General features: G+C 37.9%; 1 protein-coding gene and 1 long non-coding RNA gene across 3 annotated transcripts in view; both read left to right on the forward strand.

Moving 5' to 3' along the window:
- Positions 1 to 2,036, forward strand: part of KIF18A (kinesin family member 18A) — a 44,199-nt gene extending 42,163 nt beyond the window's left edge. For both annotated transcript variants that reach the window (XM_041129214.1, XM_030038920.2), the window contains exon 17: positions 1,690 to 2,036. In XM_041129214.1, coding sequence (XP_040985148.1) covers positions 1,690 to 1,838 — 149 coding nt within the window. In that variant the 3' untranslated portion in view covers positions 1,839 to 2,036. The remainder of the gene's footprint in view (positions 1 to 1,689) is intronic.
- Positions 2,037 to 10,579: 8,543 nt separating this feature from the next.
- On the forward strand, positions 10,580 to 20,153 carry LOC115351759. Its single transcript, XR_003926900.1, has 3 exons — positions 10,580 to 10,678; positions 19,841 to 19,933; positions 20,029 to 20,153. It is a non-coding gene; the product is annotated as an uncharacterized LOC115351759 (long non-coding RNA).
- The last annotated feature ends 3,868 nt before the right edge of the window (positions 20,154 to 24,021 follow it).

Consider the following 24,021-nt stretch of genomic DNA (forward strand, 5'->3'; position numbering starts at 1 on the left):
TTAAGGTTGATACTCAAGGTGTTGTCAATTTCACACATGTATTGGTGTGATCAGTACACTAAGCCATTGATCTGAATAGTATATCCACTCATTAAAAAAAATTACCTGAATGTCTAACCAGTTATCTAGATGGTATTTAATCAAAACTCAGCATTACTACAAGCTTGTTGGGAAAACCTTTTCCCAAGGGTTAAGTTAAGTCTTCCACCAAAAATCGTTTGTGTACTTGTTGAGAAATTTGGTGAACTTTATTACCAATTTTATCCTTGCCAAGCATGGTTTATCAAGAAATAAAATCCTCTAATTATTTCCATACCTGTTTTTTAACTGCTTCCTTTGTTTTATAACACCACACTGATTTGTTTTTACAGATGTGGGTTTTTTCAGAGATTTATTAAACTTGGGGCTATTTGGGGCCAAAACAATAGCTGAGAAAAAATTATTTGAAAGCAATATTTAGGAGTTATTTTGCATCTAACAAATTGCTGATAATAATACTATTAGGTGGTATTCTGTGAAAGTCTGTTACAATAACATGGCTTCTCTCTGAGGTGTGTAACTCTTTACTGTAACAAAATCAGTTACAAACAATTTTTTCAGTAAATGTGCACAAAGGTCTTTTGTTCACAACTTTCCAAAAACCTCTGCCTCTCCTAGTGCGTGGCAGTAAGTTGCTTGGCACCTGCAGTAGCTTTTAATGCACTAAATCCTCACAATTTTCCTTTTATCTCTACCCACTTGTCTCCTTTTCCTCTCTATCTTCAAAAATACACTTAATGATCTATCTTAGTGCAACTTCTTGAGCAGTTCAGAGGAGATCAAAGATTGCTTAAAGTTTTAGTCTGCTGTTCTTTATGAAATAGACTAATCGTGTAGCTTTTCCCAGTGGCATAGGCAATTTGCCAGTTTTACAGCACATATGTGTTTTTATGTAAGAACTGATGTGAGGGAGCAAGTACATATTGATATGTATTATTTTCCATTCATGAGAAATGTTGAAGTTTTATCACAATAAACTTTCTGAAAAGTGGAAATCTGAGGCTAAACATTGTCTAACCAATAGTTACTTATTTGGCAAAGTGCATACACAGTTACTTTGATATGAATTTCTACTACTAAAGACTGGGTTACAAAGTTACCAAGTCAATTACTACTCTGGTATTACTAAGAAACTATGTAATGAAGCACCACATTCTGAGATAGAGAATAGACTTTTGATTCTTCAAAGTTTAACTGAATGTAAAATACATTTTATTTTCAAAAGCATGCACGACAGGAGAAGAATGAAATATGACCAAATCACTAAGAGGAAGAGCTGTGTTTGAATTAGATAGACAAAACTTTATCTAATGACATAGTGGTCATTTTTCAATACTGGTCTATAATAATAAGGATTCATAAAATTTTCACGTATTTTTACATTTTTATATAGACCACTATGCCTTTTTAGTAGCATCTCATGTCAATTGAGGGACTAATCACTGGACTTTCTAGGCAACTAGCACACTGGATTACCGAGCTGAGAGTAATTAAATTTTTGTATATTAAAATTAGCCTTTCAATAAGGACAAGAAATATGTGTAAAAATTCTTAGGCATGCTCTGAAAAGGAGATCCAGATAGGCCAAATTCTGATCATGTTTACTGAATGAGTGTCTGCTATGTGTAATAACATTTCTTTCTTCACTAGGAATTAAAACGAGGAGCTGGAAGCAAGAACAGGATGTGCCAAGAAACCTAGTTAGAAGCCTTTCTGAAGGAAATGTAGCATTGGGTGTTAAATCAAGGACATCAAAAAATCTTTTACTTCATGTTTGTAAGAAAAAAAACAGGATTTAGTTCTGAGTTCATCCATATTTCAAGGAGGATTGATGGATAGCAGATGAGAACAGGGTGACTTTCGTTTTCCTCTTATGAATTGTTCTGTGTGAAAGATGTCTGTCTCAGTAATGATTTTTTGCAAAAGAACCACTTTTTGGAAATAAGAGGATTTTGTTAAATTCTAAAATAAAATAAGTTCTTTTTTTTTGTCTCCTGTTAAAGCTTACAAATGTCTTGTATATCAACAAATGAATAAGAAATTTTGTTTGGACTTGGGAATGGAGAGGTGCACAGTATACCTTTTGCCGTAATCTTTGTGAGCATTTCCCTGTGTTTGACTAACAGATTAACACTTCAGACAGTGCAAGTCTTTAAGGGGATTAGCAGTGCTGTAATTTTTAGATGCTACTTTAAATTGCTTACCTACAGTCAGTCTTAATTTTCTAATGAGAATTGTGTGATACAAAAGTTAGGAAAATTGTTTTGACCTACTAAATTATTTTCACTGAAACTTCCTAATGTTAAAATTGTTTTTCATTTGGAAGCAAGTCAAACAGATGTTAATATTAAAATGGGTTCATGCTTAGTATTAGGATGCCAGTTTATTCTTAGATATGCTATCATGGATAGATACTACCAATGTAGTACCAGGAGATGGAAAAATGTTTGCCAAGTGTTTTGAATGAAGTATATCTGAATTCCTCTAACCTTTCTATTTTTAGTCTGTTACTTGGTTGTAAATGTTCCTGGTTTGTTTTTCAGTTTTTTAATTCAGTTGTAAATAGGATAATTATGTTAATTACTTTTAATAAATTTTTAGTTTTAATAAGAGCAATATATTATGAATTGAACTTCTAGAAAAAATGTACTTTTTTTGCCTCTCCAGTTATGAAAAATGTCAGTTAATTTTGATAAGTATTGTCATAAGTACACTTAGTGTTGTATCTTCTGATAAATTATTAACATTCAGAGACAAAGTAGTTATATATAGTTGCATTGTAGCCTTGACAGCCTGTCCACTCTTAGGAACATTGTTCTCATGCGTTTGGTCTGTGCTAATGTAAGTATATAAGTTAATTTCCCCAAACTAAGGAGAACTAGCGGAAGAAGTCCAGTGCAATCCAATCAGTTAAGCAACACAAAGTATGCTACAGAAGAATGTTCTGGCTTTCAGCAATAGTAATGGACTCAAAAGAACTTCACAGGTTGTTATTATTTTTCTATCACAAGTTTTCCGGTGATAGCAGAGAACTGGACTCCATGATCTAATAGCTTTTATCAAATTTATTCCTGAAATTGTTTCAGTATTCCAAATGTTTATAGTCTTATACATTTATTTTTGTTCTCTGACAACAATATTGTCAGTGATGCTATAGAGACTGAGCCATTTATAATGGACTTATTACATCTTCATACCCATTTTGCAAAACACGGTTTTCATGACTAATTCCACACAAGTAGCAAGTATTTCAGTCATTCCTTTTGAGTAACTACAGAGATATTTAGACAAACTAATGTGAACCACCTTCCCAGTTATATCTCCCCTTAGCTACCGAATGTTGACATGTTTATTCTTGACACATTGGAGGGGCATTTTTCAGAAGGCTTCTGAAGAAGGAAATGGTAACTGCCTGTATAAGCTTTCGGGACCACTTGTGGGAGGAGCAGACAACATCGCAGAGGCTGACTTCATCTGGAAAGTTCAAAGAGGAAGGAATGATTCCTTGAGAAATAGGTATTGCTAGTTAAAAATAATGAGTTGAGAAAAGTTGAATCCTCCTATTTGCATTCTGAAGGGAGTATAGGTGATACAGTTGTGATGAGCATGGGGTCATGCTGACAGCATAAAAAGGACTGAGAAAGTATTGGCTGTGGAAAAGGCTTTTATGAACAAAGTTTTAAACATCAGAAAAGCCTAAAAACTAGAATCTGGGACTCGACCACATCTCAGCAAGATGATGTAAGTAATTTCAGTAGAATGAAGGGGGGGAATCATTTTAATATTTCTCTATCATGATGAACAACAAGACTTTGGAATTAATTTTAACTTAGTATGATTTTGGCACCTGGTACAGCTAAAACCGTAGTGACCAATACATTTTTGGTTTATGGGATTTCTTTCAAATTCTTGATATTTAATACAAAATGTGCACAGGGAGCTTCTTTTGTTCATACTGTTTCACATCTGCAAGAGGCATATTAGGCTTTGCTTATAAACATAGTTGTAATATGCATTGCTCTTGTGGCATGCAAGACTTGCACATAAATGTTCCTAGCAATTTTGAAAGGTTTTTAGACGAGCTTGTGCATGCAACATTTTGATACTCAGTCAAAACATAGAACTGATGAGATCTCGTCTTTTCTTAATGTGTTTTGCATACCCCTGAGTGGAATTGATTTAATTGACTTGCAACACTTCCAGGGACTTAAAAAAAATAAAAGTATGTTGAGAAAATTAGCACACTGAGATGAGAAGTGACTCCCATTCCTATCTGCTAACCAGATGTTGATTGAGAGTTTGTTAGCTAGGTATCTATTTACCATTTATAACTAGCATAAATGAAATGTTTCCAGAAATTATAATAGATTGAAGCAGGTTTTTCATATTTCAGATTGCTGTTGATTAATATTCTGCTCTATTAATTATACATTTTTTTGTTACATACTGTGAACACATCTAGACTTCATAAGCAGAAGGTGCTTCAGAGCACATTCCACACACAATCCTGGTACAGAACTTTTCAGTGCCTAATAAGTTTTTTGTCAGATTGCCAGTTTCTTTTTAGGTAGCAAGCAAAGAGTTATTTGGGAAGCAGAGGAGATATAACTCATCTAATTTTCTTGCCAATCTACATTGCCTGTTACCTGTTGGCCCGCCTTTACAAACTAATTTAAGTAATAGCATTTATCTGAAGTATACATTTAATTGATTTCACTCTGTTGTACTGTGCAGTGTTAAATCACACCAGATGGGATGTAACGGAATATTGTACAACATAACATGACTCAGGCTGAATCAAGAATTCAAATGATTTGGGTCAATTTAATCTTGTTTAGTGTGAAAAAAAAAAATAACAGTAGCTTTAAAATAAATTTACTTGAAGAAAATATTGTGCTCCTTAACTATTGTAGAGTCTGACATCTTGGATACCTAATACTTCATAGGTACCAAGCAAATCATACTTGCTCTGTGAGACACATGACAACTTTTATATGTTTGGACATATACATGGCAATAGGAGTACTAATCTTGGCTCATCTTGCTTTCTTATTTAATAGACATACCTAGTTTATTTAAAATAAATATTAGCCTGGGTCAAAAGTTCAGGCCTAATAGTCATGGCTCTGTCTAATTAATAGAACATTCATGAGTTCAGTGCTGCATATCAGCATTGTGGAAAGCAGTCCCTCATACACAAATGTCTTAATGTTTCAGAAAGTTCATATGCTCAGTTATTGGAGTATAAAACTCTCAGAAAAATCTGTAGATAGATAAATTGCAATGATGTGGTATGTAGTATATTTTGGAAAAGGGTGAAAAGAAAAATATTTTGTAACATCAATTCTTTGTAAATGTTACTTTCTCTCTAGAATATTTCTGAGTATATTTTGCAATACATATCTCAAGCCTCTTTTTTGAAATAAGAGGAGGTATATATGTCATTGCCATAATACCCTCTGTGTGTGTAATTGTATGTGAATAGTGTTGGCTTTAGTATGGTAGTCTTCGTATTGGTGTTATAAATGCCCTCGCATAGCTCAAAGGGGCCTGTAAAATATTCAGTATTGAAATTATCATTGCTCTTTCCATCAAACTAAAGCAGTCATGAAACCCTCAATGCCTAAAAATATTGGTGTACACGTAAAGGTATGTTGACCAGGCTTTCTTTAGCCAAAAAAGTTTCCTTTTGGAATATGTTGTACTCCAATATGTCTTACTTTTTCTTCTGAAAGTGATTGCAATCAACAGGGACCCCTATGTTTTATGTCTAGCTGCTGTGTTTATTTGGTTGAACCCCTGTTAGTACAAGCTGGGAGCCCTAGTAACCTCTTCCTGGTCCCCGGCCAGGCTTTCAGGACAGCTTGCTATTATCAGCTTTTCAAAAAAAGCTCATTGCAGACTGTTTTACCAAGAGGTCGACGTTTCCCATGAGCAAATGGGCAGAGATTTTTCTGAAAAGCAATTTGTTGCAAGTGTGAAAAGGATGTTCAAGATCTTGTCCAACTGGGAAATTCTTAGGAAAACATACAAAGGCTGGGTATAGTTTTGTACTGTGACTTGTTTGCTTGTGTCTTGTCATTGCAGGAAAGGGAATTTATAGGAGCTATCTGAAGTATAGGCTTGGGACCCTATGAATATTTCTTACTGGGGATGGAGTTGGATACAGAGGAAAGAAATATACAGAAGAATGAGAACAATATTGTCAGTGAGGCTATAGAGACTGAGCCATTTATAACGGACTCATTACATCTTCATACCCATTTTGCAAAACATGGTTTTCATGACTAATTCCACACAAGTAGCAAGTACTTCAGTCATTCCTTTTGAGTAACTACCTTTAACCATGCATATGGGCCTGCATGGCTACGCTTCAGCATATTTGTGCCAGGTGCCTAGGCATGTTGGAAGCCAATGATGTCCACTGATTTTTGTAGAATTTTAACAAGCTTTGTTACCCTGATAGCAAACAAAGACTTGTGCAAACTTATATCCAAAGGCACCCGTAGATGTCTACAGGTTATACGAAATACTAAGATTACATGCCCAAAAAGTCTTGTCTGCTGTCCTGTGAAACTGGCAAAGCAGAAGAACTTGATTGGGTTACTAGAAAAAGTCATTTGTGGTGGTGGGAGAAGTTTCTATAACAGCCTGAAGGTGATGAGGCATCTGCTCATTGGGACAAATATTTTGGGATATCCTCCATTGAGGCAGCTTGAGTCTCTGGCACCTGCAAGTTTCAGTACTTTGGCTGCAGAAGATAGGTACTATCTGGAAGCCTGACAACATAATGCAAAAATAAAGATTTAAATTAACAAAGCGGTCCACCTTGAAAATCATTTGGACTCCTCAGTAGTTTTATTTCACTTTGATTGATTGGCTTTTTAAAAATGTGTGTCTGTAAATAGGCATGAGGAAATTAGTTTTAACAACTAGAGAAAGTAAACGTTCTTAGCAAATTCATCCACTAGAAGTGTAAAATATGTAGTCTTCCCTGCAGGAAATTCCAAGAGCTGCCTTAATAGAGAGTAGATGTATAATGGTAAATGGCCCATTTTATTTCTCTGCTATGTAGTGCTCTTGGGAAAATTATTCCTGATTTCCCTGTTGCTTTAAGTTTAATTGTGCTGTACATATTAGGTCTTAAGGTTTTATGTAGCATGACTATTGTACATCTAAGTTCTACAAGGGAGTGATTGAATCTAACGTTTATTAGAAGCTACAGTAGAATAAATCAAGCTTAAAAAGTGTTTAACTAAAACAATTTTCATTTCGTGGTTTGAATTTTAGCCTACTTCATTGCTGGCATTGTTTTTAACTGAATACCTGTAGTTATATTTCACTAAGTATTACAGTAAGATGATGAAAACACTGTTTTCACAGCTAGCTAGCAAATACACTTAGAGGCTACTGTACTTTGCATTTCATTGAAGCAGTTGGTTCATTTACTTAAAGATGTCTTCAAAAAGAAAAGATATTAAGATAAACTACCTTTGGATATTATAGCGGTTCTGTAGTCTGAAGGAGACTGTAAAACCACTGAACAAGTTAACCATATAATTAACGTGAAACATATTTGAATTGAAATTCAATAGCCGAATTCCTGTTGTTCATCCCAACTTGCATCAGGACAATGACATCAGGGAAAAGAGTCTTTAAAAAGCAGAAAACACCATAGTAATTAGAGACCTAACTGTGTGTAGGTAAAATAGCGTCAGGAGGGTCTATGATGCAGATTACACTTCTAGATACCAAAAATAATGCTTGACCTACCTAGACCTGAGCAGCACATAGGTGATGCCTCAAAGTTTATACATCACTCTCTAATATGTTCACATTCAACAGCCTTTGTAAGAGAAAAAGAGCCCAGAATAGTCACTAGAGTATTTAACTGGGAAGGGAAAACTAAAACTGAAGTAAATGTTTAAAAATATACTGGAAGGGGCAGATAAATGCTGAAGCTGTTCACCTTGACGTGTCTATCAAATCAGCCTTTGTGGGGAAGGGGAGTTAAAAACAAATACTTAAAAAGCCAAATAAAGGAGACCATTAAAATTCAGAATGTGTACCTTTCAGTATTGAAAGTAAAAATGTGGAAGTTATGTTTTTATGAGGAAAAACAAAGATAATTTTAAATACAATAGTTTTAAAATCATTTGCTAAAAGTCAAAGTTAATAGCAAAATGCTTTTCCACCTGTGTAAGGAGTGGCTCATAGTGATTCAGTAAAAATAGTCAGAGGAAAGGCCATGGTAGAGATCTTAAAGGAGGTAGAAATCTTAAAGGAAATCCTGAGATACGTTAAATGAGACTTGCTTGTCGGAGCTTTTCTTGGCACGAAAGAAATAAATTGTCATTTGAGGCTGAAGAGATCAAAACCACCCTTATCAAGTTTGCAGGGGCCACCAAGCTGGGGGGGGGTGCAGCTGCCATGCTCGAGGGCAGGGCTGCCGTTCGGAGCTAAAGGAAATAACCAACAGGAGCCTTTGCAACCGATGTGGTATGGGGTTAGAGTACAAGATAGAGGCCGAGAGAGTAGGGTTTGCTTTTAGCTTGGCAAAGAGAAGGCCTAACAGCAGCCTTGCGTACATCAGGGGAGGTTGAGAAGACTGGGCAAGGCTGTCTGCTGAGGTGCGTGATGGAAGAACAAGAAGCGGTGGTCCTAAATTGAACTGGAGGTGTTTCTAATGGTGAGGAAAACTGAGCGCTGGAACAAGTTGCCAGCGTGGCTGTGGAATCTCTGTCCTTGGGGGTTGCAAGAACAAACTGGATAAAGCCCTGTGTGACTTGGTGTGAAATCAGTGTTGACCCTGCTTTGAGCAGGAGGCTGGACTAGATGACTTTCCAAGCTCTCTTCCAACCTGAATGATCCTACGATTCGAAGGAATGGGATGGATTGTCTCAAACTGAAAAGCCAATAGAGGTATTTTATAAACTAATATTTAAAGGAGCACTAATAGATGTCTCTCACTAGCCAAAAACACTAAAGGTCAAATGTAGAGCAGCTGAATAACTGTGACATGACATCTATTGCTTCAGTTGTCCTTAGTATCAATGACTTGTAAAAAGGTAAAATTTGTTGATTGTTTTTTTTTGTTGGGCTTTTTTTTTTTTTTTTCTTTTTTTTTTTTTTTTTTTAGAAGCTGTAGGGTTTTACACAAAAATTTAAAGAATGTAGTAAGCAGTCTGTTAGGAAATACAGTCAAGATGTAGGATAAATAAGCCTATGGACAGATATAATCTTTCTGTAGAGGGAAGTCATGTCTCACAAATCTATTAGATTACTTTACAGACGCTGAGATTATAATTAAGATAGGCTGCTTAGTGTAGTCCACTTAAATTTCCAAAAGGCTGTAGGAAGGTACCTCATGGTACCTGTTAAAGAAACAAAGCTGCCTTTGGGTCAAGGGATGGGGGGAAAAATCTGTGCAAGAGTTAATAAATGCTTTAAAGGTCAAAAATAAAGAGTGGGAATAAATGGTCAGTTTGCAGAATAGAGGAAAGATACTGGTGCAGTCCAGGTAAGTGTGCTAGATCCATAAGGTTTAATATATTTACAGATTATTTCAAGAAGGGGTTCTAAAGTAAACTGGCAAAATTATTGGTACTGAATTATTCAGGTAGTTGAAGCAAAAGCTAACTATGAAGAGTTGTAGGAGCATCTCAGCTACTGAGTGACTGGGCAATAAAATAACAGATGAAACTGAATGTCAATGAATGCAAAATAATGCACAAGAAGGAAAACAACCCAAACTGTACATACGTGACGACGGGTTCTCAAATAGATATTATGACTAAGGAAAGAGACCTTGGAGTTATTGTACAAATACCATGAAAACATCAGCTCTGTGGTCAAAATAGCAAGAAAATGAATAGAGAACAAATCATTGTGTAAATCCTTGGCGTGCCTGCATCTTACAGCGTTGTCCTACACATTTCAAATAAATATAGTAGAACTACAAAAGGTATAAAGAAGGATGAGAGGAGTGATTAAAGTACTGAACAGCCTGAATACAAGGAATGATTAAATAGATTGGGACACTTCAGCCTGGGAAGTAGGTGACTGAGGAGTTACGATAAAGGCGTATGAAATAATGAGTCACGGAAAAAGAGACTAGGCAACAATTATTCACTGTTACTTACTGTATGAGAACTAAAGGGCAGGTTCAAAACACATGAAAGTTCTTCCCTGCGTAGCATATTTTACAACAGCAAGCTCTGTGATTTAAAATGCGATGGGTGCCCAAAGCTTTGAGTTCAAAAGTGATTAGGCAAACCTGTGGAAGAAATGGTTATGGGGAGCTATTGAACACAGAGACTGGTTCCGCAGGTGTTCAGAGCAATGAGCAGACAGGGAGGCAGGAGGCTAAGTAAGTTCAGTGTCATTAGTATGTTTGGTTCTGATAGCTGCTATGGGGTGCTGATAGAAAGAGGAGACTGGGCTCAGGGGGTTTTAACTCTAGTATGGTTACTCTGGGTTTTTCCTTAGTGTCTTAGGTGCTTAATGCTAAGAGGCTAATCTTCCTGACACCCTGTGTAGTCAACAGAGTTATAGAGATGGTGGAAGAGACTCTCTTCCAGAAAGCGGTTCAGCATGGCAACCTAGCTTGAATTCCTTTGGCAATACACTCTCCTGGCAGGTAAGTCTTGTTCCTTGAGGACCTTCAAGTTTGGCGCTCTGGATATCTCCTCCCAAGTGAAGTTTATATTTACTCTGCAGATACTGTATAAATTTACAAGACTGCACACTAATGAAGAACAGGTTAAAGCTTCTGATCTTTAACCCCAGTTTTTGACATCTCTCTGAGTTTTGAAGTCCTAGGTGAGAGTCTACCCTAGTTGAGGTGCAGTGGTCCAGGAACCACAGTGGGCACCAAGTGAGCTAGCTTCTGATCTCAACACTGTAATGACTTCATGTAAATTAGGATTTCCTATTTTGGAGAGAGAGAAGGAAAACAAAAAAAACTCAAAAGCTCAAACCCAAAACAAAAAACAGAATCCACAAATATTCCAATATTGCTATAAAACTTGGAAATAGTGATTTTCATATAATCTTATTGCATAGTCTGGCTTTGCTTTTCATCTGGTTCAGAGTTGTTCTTACCTCCCGTTGACCTTTAAATCATGCATTTCTTAGCCTTCCTAACATTCTGTGACACTCTTCTGCTCTTGTTCACGTATTGGAGAAAATGAGAAGTAAATGTGTATGTTGGACATTCTGAAAGATACAGGGAGATTAATTTTGTGATTGCTTTAGGATATTTAATGTGAGACTCATTGAGACATTAAAGATTAGGAAATTAAGAATGAATTATACAGTAAATATTTTTAAGCACTGAAGATTCCACTGGAAAGCTGTAAGAGCTGTATTACCTTCACACGGTTCTTAGATCCGTAAATCAGAGGTGCTATGGAAATTCACTGAAATATATACCAAATATGATAAAATATATTGAAATGATAAAACATTTTCTTAATAAACCAGCGGCCATGTGCAGGAAAACTGGCTTATAGGTGGAGAAAGTTTTGTCTTTGAAATTAGTCTGAAATATGTTAAGGAATATTTTATCTGAATACTCTCCCACAGCTTCATATGCTTTATACTTTTTCTCCCTTCTCAAAAAGGATCATTTCTACCAGGTCTTATATTTGCCTGCAAATCCATTTAAAGACATTTCAGTAACCTTGGCTCTGTTGAAGTACATGAACTATTATTTTTTTTCTGCTAGTTCGGCCTTTAATTTTTCTTTTGACCCTACCATCCTCCTAATAACAGCCCCACACCACCATGCCTGTTCAATTCTTCATCAGGAATTGCAGAAGCTTGAGAAATCAGCACAGGAAGCACGAGTTTATAATTTCAAATCAATACAGTATTGCTACTAAATTTTGCAATGAGCAAAATGCTTTGTCACAATCAATAGCAGTTTGACAAGCTGAGTTTGTTAGAATAACATGTTATTGTGACTTGTTAAAAGCTTTTTAATGGCCTCCTGCTTCACTGTATGCTGTACATTCATTTAACCTAAAATACACAATAGCCCCATTTTGTTCTTCCAACTTCCCTGTTGTGTGTTAACCTGTCTTGCAACATGTATGTGATACCTTTCCCCTGGGCACATGCTGACTCCATGCTTTCCAGGATTGTTCTGCAGAAGTGGTTAAAAAGGGTTTTCTAATTTTTCATATTAAGATAACTTTGAAAAATCAAAAGGTCAGGTTTTTTAAAAAACAAAGCCATATCTGTATCTTCTAAAAATGTAGATTAGCATTGTGACTTTGCACTCTGGATATAGTGATCATAGGACTCTATACAAAGCAGAAAATAAACTTGGTTGGGTAAATAAACTGGTGGGCAAAAGAAATGGTCATTGTGAAAGTTATCCCTCCAAATCTTTGGTTGAACAGCACTGGACCTCAGATTCCCCAGCTACTCTCTTCTGTTCTGGTGGTAGGAACTGAGCTGGTTTAACATCTTCTTGGATTTGTTTGTAAAGAATTGTGTAAAAATAGAAACCATCCAAGAACTGAAGTATCTAATCTGATTGCTGTTGGTTTACACAGCACAACTCCTCCATGTGTATCATCTTAATGCTTTGCATGCATGTTGTGTCGCTTAGAGATGGTTCTTGCGGGCCCCTTGTGCTCAGTCGTGATGCACCTATGCAGAATGCAAATCAGCGCTCTGCTTTGCTGTCTAATCAGATTTGCTTTCCTTCCCTCACCAAGTTCAGCTCTTCCCTTTCCCTTTCCCAGTGGTGTAGGCTTGGGTCATGGCTGTCAGGACGAGTCCTTTTGATGATGTGGTTCGTTAATGCGATGAAGATACAACTCTGTAATTTTTGCAGTATTTAGTTTACTGGAAAACAGACTTTGGGACTGTTTGAGACAACTAATCACAGGCTTGGATTTAATGGAGGTAGTTATAGCTAGAGTACAGAGAGTAACAATTACAAATCTGAACAAAACATACAACTCACACTTTTGATGGTGAAGCAGGGAGAGGCTCTTTGAGCGTGAAGTCTTTCTTCTTGTGTGTAAAAAAGATCTTTGATAAAGCAAATTGTCTAGTTTCACATTTTGGGGAGTGGGAGGGAAAGAAGGGGAGAAACACAGACCATTTGTCTTAAGTTGAGAAAAGTAAGTGCTCTAACTTTTTGCCGTAGCCCATGAATAAAAAAAAAAGTAATTCCTCTTGAATCCTACATATTTTTCAACTCGTATCCTGGATTGATGTAAAACTGTCTATACTTTGGAGGGATTAATAACAGTATCTTTCTTTTTACAGACAGGAAAAATCATGTTGAGACAAGTGAGGTAACATGTGCAAAGCAACTCAGTATTTTGGTGACAGGCCAAAGATTAGAACTAAACTCTCTGGGCTTTCCTCTTTGTGTTTTGCCTGCTAGGCATCTCTCAATGGTGTATGTCTGACTTCATGTTTGGAATAGAGAAAACTCCTGTAATGTTTCTTGAGGAATCCCGCTGCTCAGACCAGTGAATCTGATGTTCCATTGTCTGGTATTCAGAGGGAAATTGTTAGCTCTGTTTTGCTAAGTACTTGCTGTACTGCATTTAAAAAAAAAAAAAAAAAGTTAGTTACTTCAGTCTGAAAACATATCAGTTCTAGGTTCTTTATATCAAGATTATCAGGCAGATACTTAAAAATATCTAACAATTTCCCAGCCATAGATCTTTGTCTTGGTACCTTAATCCAGCAGGCTCTCTTTGGGCAAAATGTTTATAAGGGAAGGTGTAGTAGCTGAGCAGAGTTGAAAATAGAATTTCAGGGAGAACTTTCAGCCAGGGGAAATTCAGGCAGCTTCCCTTTAGGAAGCTGACACGGAAAATGAAAGGGCGGTTGGACAGACTGTTTCCAGCTTTGCCAGCCGACAGAAGAGACTTGTGGCACGGAGGACAAGCTGGAAGCTGCTCTGAAGAAGAAAATCAGCAAATGCATGAGCTTCAATGCTGCATGAAATCTGAGGGAATGCAACATCTCAAGCAAGTGGATTCCATGCAACTGGTTCCATAAAAAGAAAAGCCAGTGAAGAACAAGGGGTGGAGTGGGGAATAATCTTTAGATCAAGAGCAGGAGATAGGCATTCACTAATTCTAAGCCTACTTCACTGTTTGACTAATTAGCTAGCTAGAACCTTGTGTCCAAAGGCTGAGAAGAAATTTGTTGTGCATTTCTTGCAGTAGGAAATAAGAGAACAGAAATGTATGTTCTTAAACCATTTTATCAGACAAGCAGTGAATGTGGAGTTACTAGTATGAGAAAGGAAGATGTAATTAGTAAGGGAGAGATTAACAAGAGGGCTATATGCTACTTCTCTCTAGTAAAAATAGAAGACTTATCCTTGATGTGGATAAGGCATGTGACTTGTTTCTGATAAAATAAAAAACCCACCAGATTTTAAGCTAGTCTGTTACAAGAACTTAAAGTTTTAAAATCTGACCTATCAGCTCTATCCCAAATGGTCATGACAGGAAAGTGATCATGGCATAAGGACTTTTCCAGTAAGGTTCAATTTCTGTCTGTTGTCTGGGGAGAAATACAAATCTTCTGACAAACTTTGTGAAAGCTGCAGAGGCTGGCAAAATGGTAAATTAAGGAGAGGAACTTTGCACTGGTTCAGAACAGAGCTGGACTACTTGGTAACCTGGACCTGCTCACTAAAAATGTAACGAAATTTTACACGTAGAGAGAAGGAAGCAGACCTTCCTACAGTGGAAGATAAGCAACAGCTCTGGAAAAGCTCAGGCACCATGCAATGCTGTTGTTAATAAGTTTATTGCAGCTTTATTGATGAATGCTAGATGAAAAGTAGGAATTTTGCACCTCTTCATGGCCTTGGTGAGCCCAAAACTAGAATGCTGTGTAGGTTTGTAATACCCGAGAATGTAACTATTAACAAATGGAAATGATATTGAAAGAACAAAAAACCATCATCCTAGGACAGGGGAAGAGCTTTGCAGTAAGAGATATAAAAAGACTTCTCTGCATTAGATAACAAAAAACAAATTCTATGAGGAACTGTTCCTTTCTTGTTGTAGGTACCAACAGGATGGATGTCGAAGAGGTTATTTCAGTCTAGAAACCAACCATTCAGGACACCGCCAAAAAAAAATTGCACTGGTGTAATCACAGCAGAGTCAGCTTTTTTTTAACATCATTTCTTTCATTGGTACTGTACATGTAATACTGATTTAAGCTGAAATCTCGGTCCCACTGATGCCAATGGAAGAACTGTCATTTATTTCTCAGGGACTAAAGTTTTCCACTCCCTGCTTTTAGATGACTGCTTTTTCCTTTGACAAAGTCATTTTATTTTCATGACTTAATGAATGTGTCTATTACCTGTTGCTGATTGCTATGACCAGCCATAGGGTGCTATGCCAAAAAGGTGTTTTCACTTGTGCCTGGCAGAGGTGTTTTGCTCCGTTTGGATGTTGTCTATGAATGTGGCCTGAGCCCCATGAGCGTGGTATCATTTTTTACTTCCTTTTCTCTTCCCTCTTAACATCGTAGCCTGGTTTCCTCCAGTGAGGTCTCTTAAAGGCACTGGTGACAAAACACTGAAATGTTTGTCTACAAGTTAACTAAAAAATTACCTTGTAGAAAGATAAATGAACTTCACTTTAAATATTTTTAAATACGTATTGTTTAGCAACTGAATTGCAATAGGTTGTCTGAAAATGTAGCCTGATTTTCAGAGGTTCCCCTTAATTCCTTCCCTCTGCATCTGCGGATGTATGTGATTTTGTCATATAGTTCTCATACTATATGTAAAAAGACAAACACAAAAATGTCCATGTTTATTTTAATGCATCTATGTAGGCGTATTCATGCAGGTAACAGCATTTGCATGTCTGAGTGGCCATAGCTCCTTTGTAAGATTTCCTGTGCATGAGACCTTGCCAGCGGAGAATGGAACTGCTAAGCTTGAAATTTAGGCGTCAGGGAAGTCCTTTGCAGTGGAATAGTTTTCTGAATTTGGTTATAATGAAAGAATTCGGGGATGGGGGGGTGTGGAAATCTGTAACCAGTAAAAAAATCAGTTGTTTTCAATTAAATCTAATTCTGTCTCACAGCATCTCTCTGACACTGACCTGTCTGTATCTTGTCCTCAGTCCCTGGTCTAAGACTTTTAAGTGATGATCAGAACACTCACACATGATCATTTGTGTCACTGTAACTCTTACCCTTTGCACACAGGCATCTTACATCATCTTTAGTTTAAACAAATACTATGTATATTTTTTTCTTCAATATCTACTGCCCCTTCAATATCTACTGCACAGGCTGGAGTTGTTTAGTCATGGCCTGGAGTCATTCAGTGAAGAGGAGAGAGCTCTGCAGGAAATTCATTTCTTTTGTAAGGTGGAAGTGATCTTGAATGACACAAAGGAAAAGAAAGAATACTTTTTTGGTTTTGGGCCCGAGTGAAGTAACTATTAGCCTCAAGGTTCCTTTAAGGCAATGGGCAGGTCATTCAAAACAAACTTTTATAAGTCTCTTCATTTTCTGAGTGCTCAGTTTGAGACAACTGAGGCTTGATCTCGAAAAATGGTGAACATGTGCAACATTTTGCATTCACAGCAGCAACTGATGTAATCAGGCTCTTTGCTCTGAACATATAAAAAGGCTTTAAAAAAACCTTAGCTTTTGGAAAACTCGGGTCCTTAGACTTTCAAAATTGGCAAACAAAATTAGCTGACACTTCTGAACATTTTGGCTTTTATCTTAAATTATTGCATTCCCCCTGTGTAAAATAGTGATAAAATATCCTCTTACTTCAAAAGGGTGTTGAGAGGATCAGTTCATTAATGTTTTCAAAGAATTTAGATGCTGTAGTGAAAGCACCATAGAAAATCCCATAAGGAAATTATTAATTCTGTGCTCATTGTAGGCTTTGGGTGATGGTAAGTCAGTAAGACATAAGATTATATACTGCATGAGAAGGGTATCGAAAGATTTTTCAGTAGTCTTCCTTTCAATGAATGCTGTCCACCCAAGGCACTCAGTGTGCCAGGAGTTGTGCAGAGAATAGTGTCAAAGCTGTGGGGGAAAGGCATCTGCACTATAGGGAGTGGGCACTCGGAGCCAAATTCACGTTGCACAGGCAACCTTAAAAATGGAATTTTAAGTTGACCTTCAAACAATCTCTTAGTATAAAATTTAATTAATGTTGTTAATGCATGTTGTCAAGCAATTGAACTAGATGTGTATCTGTTTAATGACCCACTGAGAGAATCCTGTAGACACGGTCTTAAGAGCAGCCCTATGCTTTTTGAACCTAACACATTGTATTTCAAGTATCTGGTAGAGAGCTTTACACAATGCACAGCAATTGTGAGGAAAAGGGAAGTCAGAAAACAACATGGCAAATGCATTATAATTGCTATCATGAACCTGAGGATCCTACTAAATCAGCTACTCTGGGGATTTTTGGTTTTTTCCAAATCACTAACAACTTTGTTTCTGAGAAACTTTTTTTTTTTACTCCATGAATTGCTCAAACTACTCAAAGCTTTAAGAGCTGTAGATGTTTAAGCAGGAACTCCAGCTAACAGCTGTACTGAAATCAGAAAGTTGTTATAACGGAAGATGAAATTAGAAGGCTAATAGAAATCTAGAGGTGAATGAAACAAAGCTACGCAGTTTCTGTAACCTTATTCAACATCTCCTCCGAAGGTGTAAATTTAAGTAGTGAAGAATGGAAGACGACATGAAAATAAATGGAAAAATAGTAGGTGTTATTGATCCGTGTGGCCAGTACATTACATTCCCTGGTTGAAGGAGCGGAGCTGCAGAAGCTGCTGCTATGGGAGCTCGGTCTGGCACAAAGGGGAGGCAGGATGAGCAAGTGGGTGAACGCAACCCTCTGTAGGAATCACGGCACGTTCAAGCCAATACTGAGAACCATGCAGCAAGCTGAGTTGTTAAGTAGGTTTGCTAGTGGAAAGTCAGATGACGAAATGTATGTCGCAATAACTGGCACTTCAGGGGACCTTCTGGAGCATAGACAGGTCAAGACAGAATAAGATGGTACAGGTATTGATAATCAATCTCAAAAAAAACCCAACCAAAACCAAAACAAACAACCACCCCCCCCCCAAAAAACACCAACTCATTTGGCAGTGAAATGAAGATATCAAAACAGTCATTCATACAGAAATTTTAGGTTAGTTTCTTGAACTATTACCTTTAGGTGGTCTAGTCAATTAGATGCTCAAAACTGACTTGAGAATTTAGGAAATATGGACTTACTAGGCACGTTCTGAGATGTTCAAAGGTATTGCTGTGTGTTTGTGAACACTGGGAGCCATCAGAAGAAAGAATAGATGATCTTGGGTGGACAGTGCTATGTTGTGGGCAGAACAAATGGATTTTTCATCTCTAACGCAGGTGCTAAGGATTGTGAAGAATGATATTTGCATCTGGCAATTTCCAGCAATGGAGATATCAAAAAGAAAAAAAAAAAAAAAAAAAAAAAAAAAAAAAAAAAAAAAAAAAAAAAAAAAAAAAAAAAAAGAAAGAAAAAGGAGAAACTTGCAAGTTTTTTGTTGTTGTTGTTTTTTTTTTCATAGATTCAAGTTTTTTATTGTGAAGACAGAGTATGTGTTCTTTTAAATTCCACACTCAACAAGGATAATATCTGTATAATGCATCCCTGCCAAAAATCACCAAGTAAAGGGTTGAATGAGTAAAATTGAGAGTCAAAGGGTGCTGTTAATTTAAAAATGTAAGCCCCTAATGAGGAATTTAAGTCAACTTTTACTTAACTATCTTACAAAAAGCCTAACCAAAAAAAACTCTTAACTTTTTTAGTGACTAAGGGGAACTTGGAGCATAAAAGGGAACATGATTTCTAGGTGCTGCTTACTTTTACGAAGAGAATTAGGTCATGTAAGACTTTGCCCGTACAGACTCAAGCACAAGTAGTCTTTTTGCTCTCATCATCGTTATTTCTAGAAGTGTTTTAGTGTTTGTTTTTTCCATGTTGGACAATTTCTTAGTTAGCCAGAGACTATTTTTAAGATAGCCTTTATTTAACTCACGTAAAGTCACATTAAGTAACAAATAAGCACCAAAATATAACACCCAATAAATTCACTAAAAAAGTTAATGAAATTGGTAGTAAAAGATAACAATCAGAGAATGAAATTGTATTGTTTAAAACTATGTGCAGTAAATTAGTGGTTATCCATATCTAGGCACTACTGAAAATGTGTAGGTATAGCTTCAAGAGGAGACTTGGAACAATGACAATCTGCTTCTGAAATTCATAGGGGAAAAAAGTAAATATATCATTACTTGATTCAATTATATCCACAAGGTAATGAAGCAAGAGATTAAAAAAAGACTGCCAGACTATCACTGAAATCTTTTTTTCAACACATAATTTTTAAAAAGCATGGGTGGTAAAACAAAGAAATCACGCAAACAGTTGGATGGGGCTTCTGGGAAGAATGGAGGTGATAAACTGCACAACTGTTCCTACAGCCGCAGTGTACACTGACACTAACAATGTTACTGCTGTTGACAGATACTACTCTGAGAAGTTGTTAATGCCTTCAGGCATATGCTAAGCTATTAACCCATGCTGCTTCTCTTTTATCGTTTAAAAATTCACAGGAATCTGACATATTATGGCAGCAGAATCTGCTTTCTTCTTTAATTAGACTTTAATTTTTTTTGTTCAAAAACATACTAGTTATTACTGGGAGAAAACATCTTAAATTCCTGTTCCTGCTTAATAAATCAAAGGCATACTGTCAAATCTTCATTTCAGTCTCTAGGAGGAAGCTTCTTCATGCAAGCAAATAGGAGTCCTCAGCCGCTCCGCTGCTCGCTTGGTTTTCTCCGTAGACGCGAGCTACCAAAGGTTAGTTAAGGCCACTGTGTGGCTTTTTGCTCGCTGCCGTCGCAGTGTGTGTTGGACCATGAGCAATGCTGTATTCTGATCTCTCTTACGTCTAGACAGATATTCATAATGAAATAGATGTCTGGATAATGAAGTAGACTTTCGCAGTCCTAATGGCATTGAAGCCTACAGAGGCTGGAAAAAGAGCAACTTGCACGGCACCCTCCAGGGCTGCTGAATTTCACAGGTAAGATGAGCGTGGGCAGTCAGGCTGGGTTTGCCTTATAACCTCACCTTCTCCCCACACGCTCAGCCCCCCTTGACCTGACTTGTACTCTCAAGACTCAGCTTTGTGGAGGGCTGCCCAAGCATGTTGATTGAGACAATCAAGAGAAGATTATCCAATACTTAGTCTCGTCCAAAATACAGGGGTTTTTCAGAATCAAATTTCAGTCTTTAAACATTGTGCACAGCCGTGATCTTCTAATGAATGATGGAACGTGTTTTTACTTGCATATTTTTATGCTTCTTGGCAAGCAGAAATCCTTCCCAACTAAAATAAGAGTAACTGTAGCTCCCAAAGGCAATCCTCTTATGTTTCAAGAGTTTCTTGAAATAGTAAATTAGGTTGGAAGATACTCGTGTGAGTGCTAGCAGTGGCAAGAAGCAGGGGGGAGAGCATGGGCACAGGCAATTGCTTTTTGTTCTTAACGAAGTTGGACAGCTAAAGAAAGTACATCGTTAATGTCAGAAACAAGCTACAAGGTGTCCGCCGTCTTTGAGCTTCTCGTAGTCAGACTATGACCAAATTGCTGCAGAACAGAATTGCAGCGAGACAGCAGAAGTCATGGGCTTTCATCCTCACTCTCATTTGTATGTAAAATGGTTATTTTGTTCTTTGTATTCTGAGAAAACCTGAAAGCTTTAGGAGTTGGGAAACTTAAAAAAAAATATGGAAAACTTTGGGCATTTCCCCAGTGGTCTTTAGCATTGGATACCTGGGGTTTATTTTCACTGGGTCTTCTTGAGCAGAGCGCGGACGTGTGCTGTGCCTAACCCTGCCTGTGCTGAATGTGACCACCAAGTCAACAGACCTCCAAGTAACTCCGCAAAGTTAAATAATGTTCGTAGGTCGCTCATGTTCAAAGTTTCACTGCTCAGTGTTGCCCAAGTAGATACTCTGTATGAGCGTAGAAAACTTGCAAATGTATTCAGCAAGCATACATTATGCATTTTGCCTTGTAACTGATGACCTTTCATAACATACCTGTGTGTTGGGCATTCATCAGTTGTAATGTGATCTATAACTCATGTAAATGTATCTCTACAAAAGCCATTAAATAATATATGGACCTATTCAAAAAAGTACAACAAAAGGAGGTGGTACAGATTAATGGCCCCCTTTTCCTTCTTTTTATGAAGGTAAAATTCTACTTTGTCAATATTTCAAATATTCATTTCTAAAATTCTTTTTCAAATGAAAATCATATTTTAAATTTGCCCAAAAGTACATTTTCAATATGTCAAAGTTTATAAAAATATTTTAAATATTCACAGATGTAGGTATAGCTTTTAAAAAAATGTTAAATGAGGGCAACAACAGAATAGAAAGCAAAAATTTCAGATGCTTTGAATTTAAATCGTTTTTCAGAAATTACTTTTGGGGTTTTTTGATCAGAACATAATGTACGCATATAAAAGAATATGCATTGCGCATTGCCCTCAGCATTTACCATAAGCGTGTGCATAAAGACAGGAACCTTTTTGAAATCTTCAGCTTTACTAATAGCACTTCAGTCAACAGAACTGTTTACACTGACTGAAATATTCCTTATGATTAATAGGGCATACAGTGACATGAATTTTCTGATAAGATATATCACTAAAAAACATATGAAATAATATTTACGTTTTGGGCTACTCTTAGAGGCAAGAAAATATTTCATCTTGGACAGATAGGCATGAATAGCATGCATTCAGCTTTAGGAGAGAATGTAGCAGTGAAACTTAAGTATTTGTATTAACAGCGGTTTAATGCTGTAATCTGAATTGTCCTGCCCTTTGGTATGCATATAGAACAACTGTTATGGGCTTTTATGGTCTGCTTTTTTCTGAAATTGTACACATGTTGTTCCGGTATACTCGTATAATAAACTGAATTATATGTATTTAGGCTTTAGCAATGTGTAATTAGCTTGAAGGTATCACACACCTGTAAAATTATTTACTAACGTTCTTGGCAGAACGTTAATTTGTTAACACTTACTAAAAGCAGGAATGCATTTTGTTCATTTTGTGCAGAATAACAGCACCTCAAAGGAAGTCTGCAAGTTAAAACTTCTGATTCTCTTTGAATTCAGAATCATGCTTTGCGATGCGTAACAGAAGGACAAGGATAAGCTAAGCAGGAAGCGTAACCTAAGGAAGAAAACCACGTGCGAACTGCTGCGGAGTGGTACAGGTGGAAACCTGAACTGACGTAAGCTCAGCTCTAGCTGGACTGATGTTCCCCGGGGCTATAACGGTAAAAGTGGTTGTGTCTGTTTTAACAATATTTGTACACCTGCAATGGGGTGTGCAGGCTTATCTTCTTGTAAATTAACTGCATTTAATAGCATTAATTTAATTGTGACTCAGTGGTTCATCCTATTCCACAGAAACTTCTATGGCCTTATTTGCCTCATTATTTTAACTACAGAAAATGATATCCAGACTCAACTGGGGCAGTGATTTTAGTTGGGTGGAATAGCTGCAGTGAGCAGCGTTAAAGGGGAACATGGAAAAACCTTCAGAAGTGCGACATGTGAGTGGTCCCCTCTTGGTTTTGTTTGCCTCCGGGATTTATTTAATTGTGGTGGGTTGACCCTGGCTGGACGCTCGGTGCCCACCAAAGCTGTTCTATCACTCCCCCTCCTCAGCTGGACAGGGGAGAGAAAATATAATGAAAGGCTCATAGGTCGAGATAAGGACAGGAGAGATCACTCACCAATTACCGCCACGGGCAAAACAGACTCAGCTTGGGGAAAATTAACTCAATTTATTACAAATCAACCAGAGTAGGGTAATGAGAAATAAAACCAAATCTCAGAACACCTTCCCTCCACCACTCCCTTCTTCCTGGGCACAACTTCACTCCCGATTCTCTACCTACCCCCCACAGCAGCGCAGGGGAACGGGGAATGGGGAATGGGGTCAGTTCATCACACGTTGTCTCTGCCGCTTCATCCTCCTCAGGGGCAGGACTCCTCACACTCTTCCCCTGCTCCAGCCTGGGGTCCCTCCCATGGGAGACAGTCCTCCACGAACTTCTCCAATGTGGGTCCCTTCCAAGGGCTGCAGTCCTTCAGGCACAGCCTGCTCCAGCGTGGGTCCCCTGCGGGGTCACAAGTCCTGCCAGCAAACCTGCTCCAGCCTGGGCTCCTCTCTCCACGGGGCCGCAGGTCCTGCCAGGATCCTGCTCCAGCGTGGGCTTCCCACGGGGTCACAGCCTCCTTTGGGCATCCCCCTGCTCCGGCGTGGGGTCCTCCCCGGGCTGCAGGTGGAGATCTGCTCCCCCATGGACCTCCCTGGGCTGCAGGGGGACAGCCTGCCCCACCATGGTCTTCCCCAGGGGCTGCAGGGGAATCTCTGCTCTGGCGCCTGGAGCACCTCCTCCCCTCCTTCTGCACTGACCTGGGGGTCTGCAGGGTTCTTTCTCTTACATGTTCTCTCTCTTTCCAGCTGCCGTTTCTGTCTGTCCCACAACTTTTTTTCCTTCTTAAATCCGTTCTCCCAGAGGCACTACCACCGTCGCTGATGGGCTCGGCCTTGGCCAGCGGCGGGTCCGTCTTGGAGCCGGCTGGCGTTGGCTCTGTCGGACATGGGGGAAGCTTCCAGCAGCTTCTCACAGAAGCCACCCCTGTGACCCCCCCTGCTACCAAAACCTTGCCACACAAAGCCAATACATTAATGAAAGTATTTCTTATTGTCATTAAGCAAAGCCATTGTAAAACAGAATAAAAATAGGTATCTCTTTCAAAATCTTCTTCTTAAATGTCAAAATCTAATTTTTTCATTAGTACTGCAATCTCTTTATTTGACCATAATGAAAAAAAAACCTCTTAAAAACA

The sequence above is a fragment of the Aquila chrysaetos genome, chromosome 16 (assembly GCF_900496995.4).
Source record: "Aquila chrysaetos chrysaetos chromosome 16, bAquChr1.4, whole genome shotgun sequence".
Taxonomy (NCBI): domain Eukaryota; kingdom Metazoa; phylum Chordata; class Aves; order Accipitriformes; family Accipitridae; genus Aquila; species Aquila chrysaetos.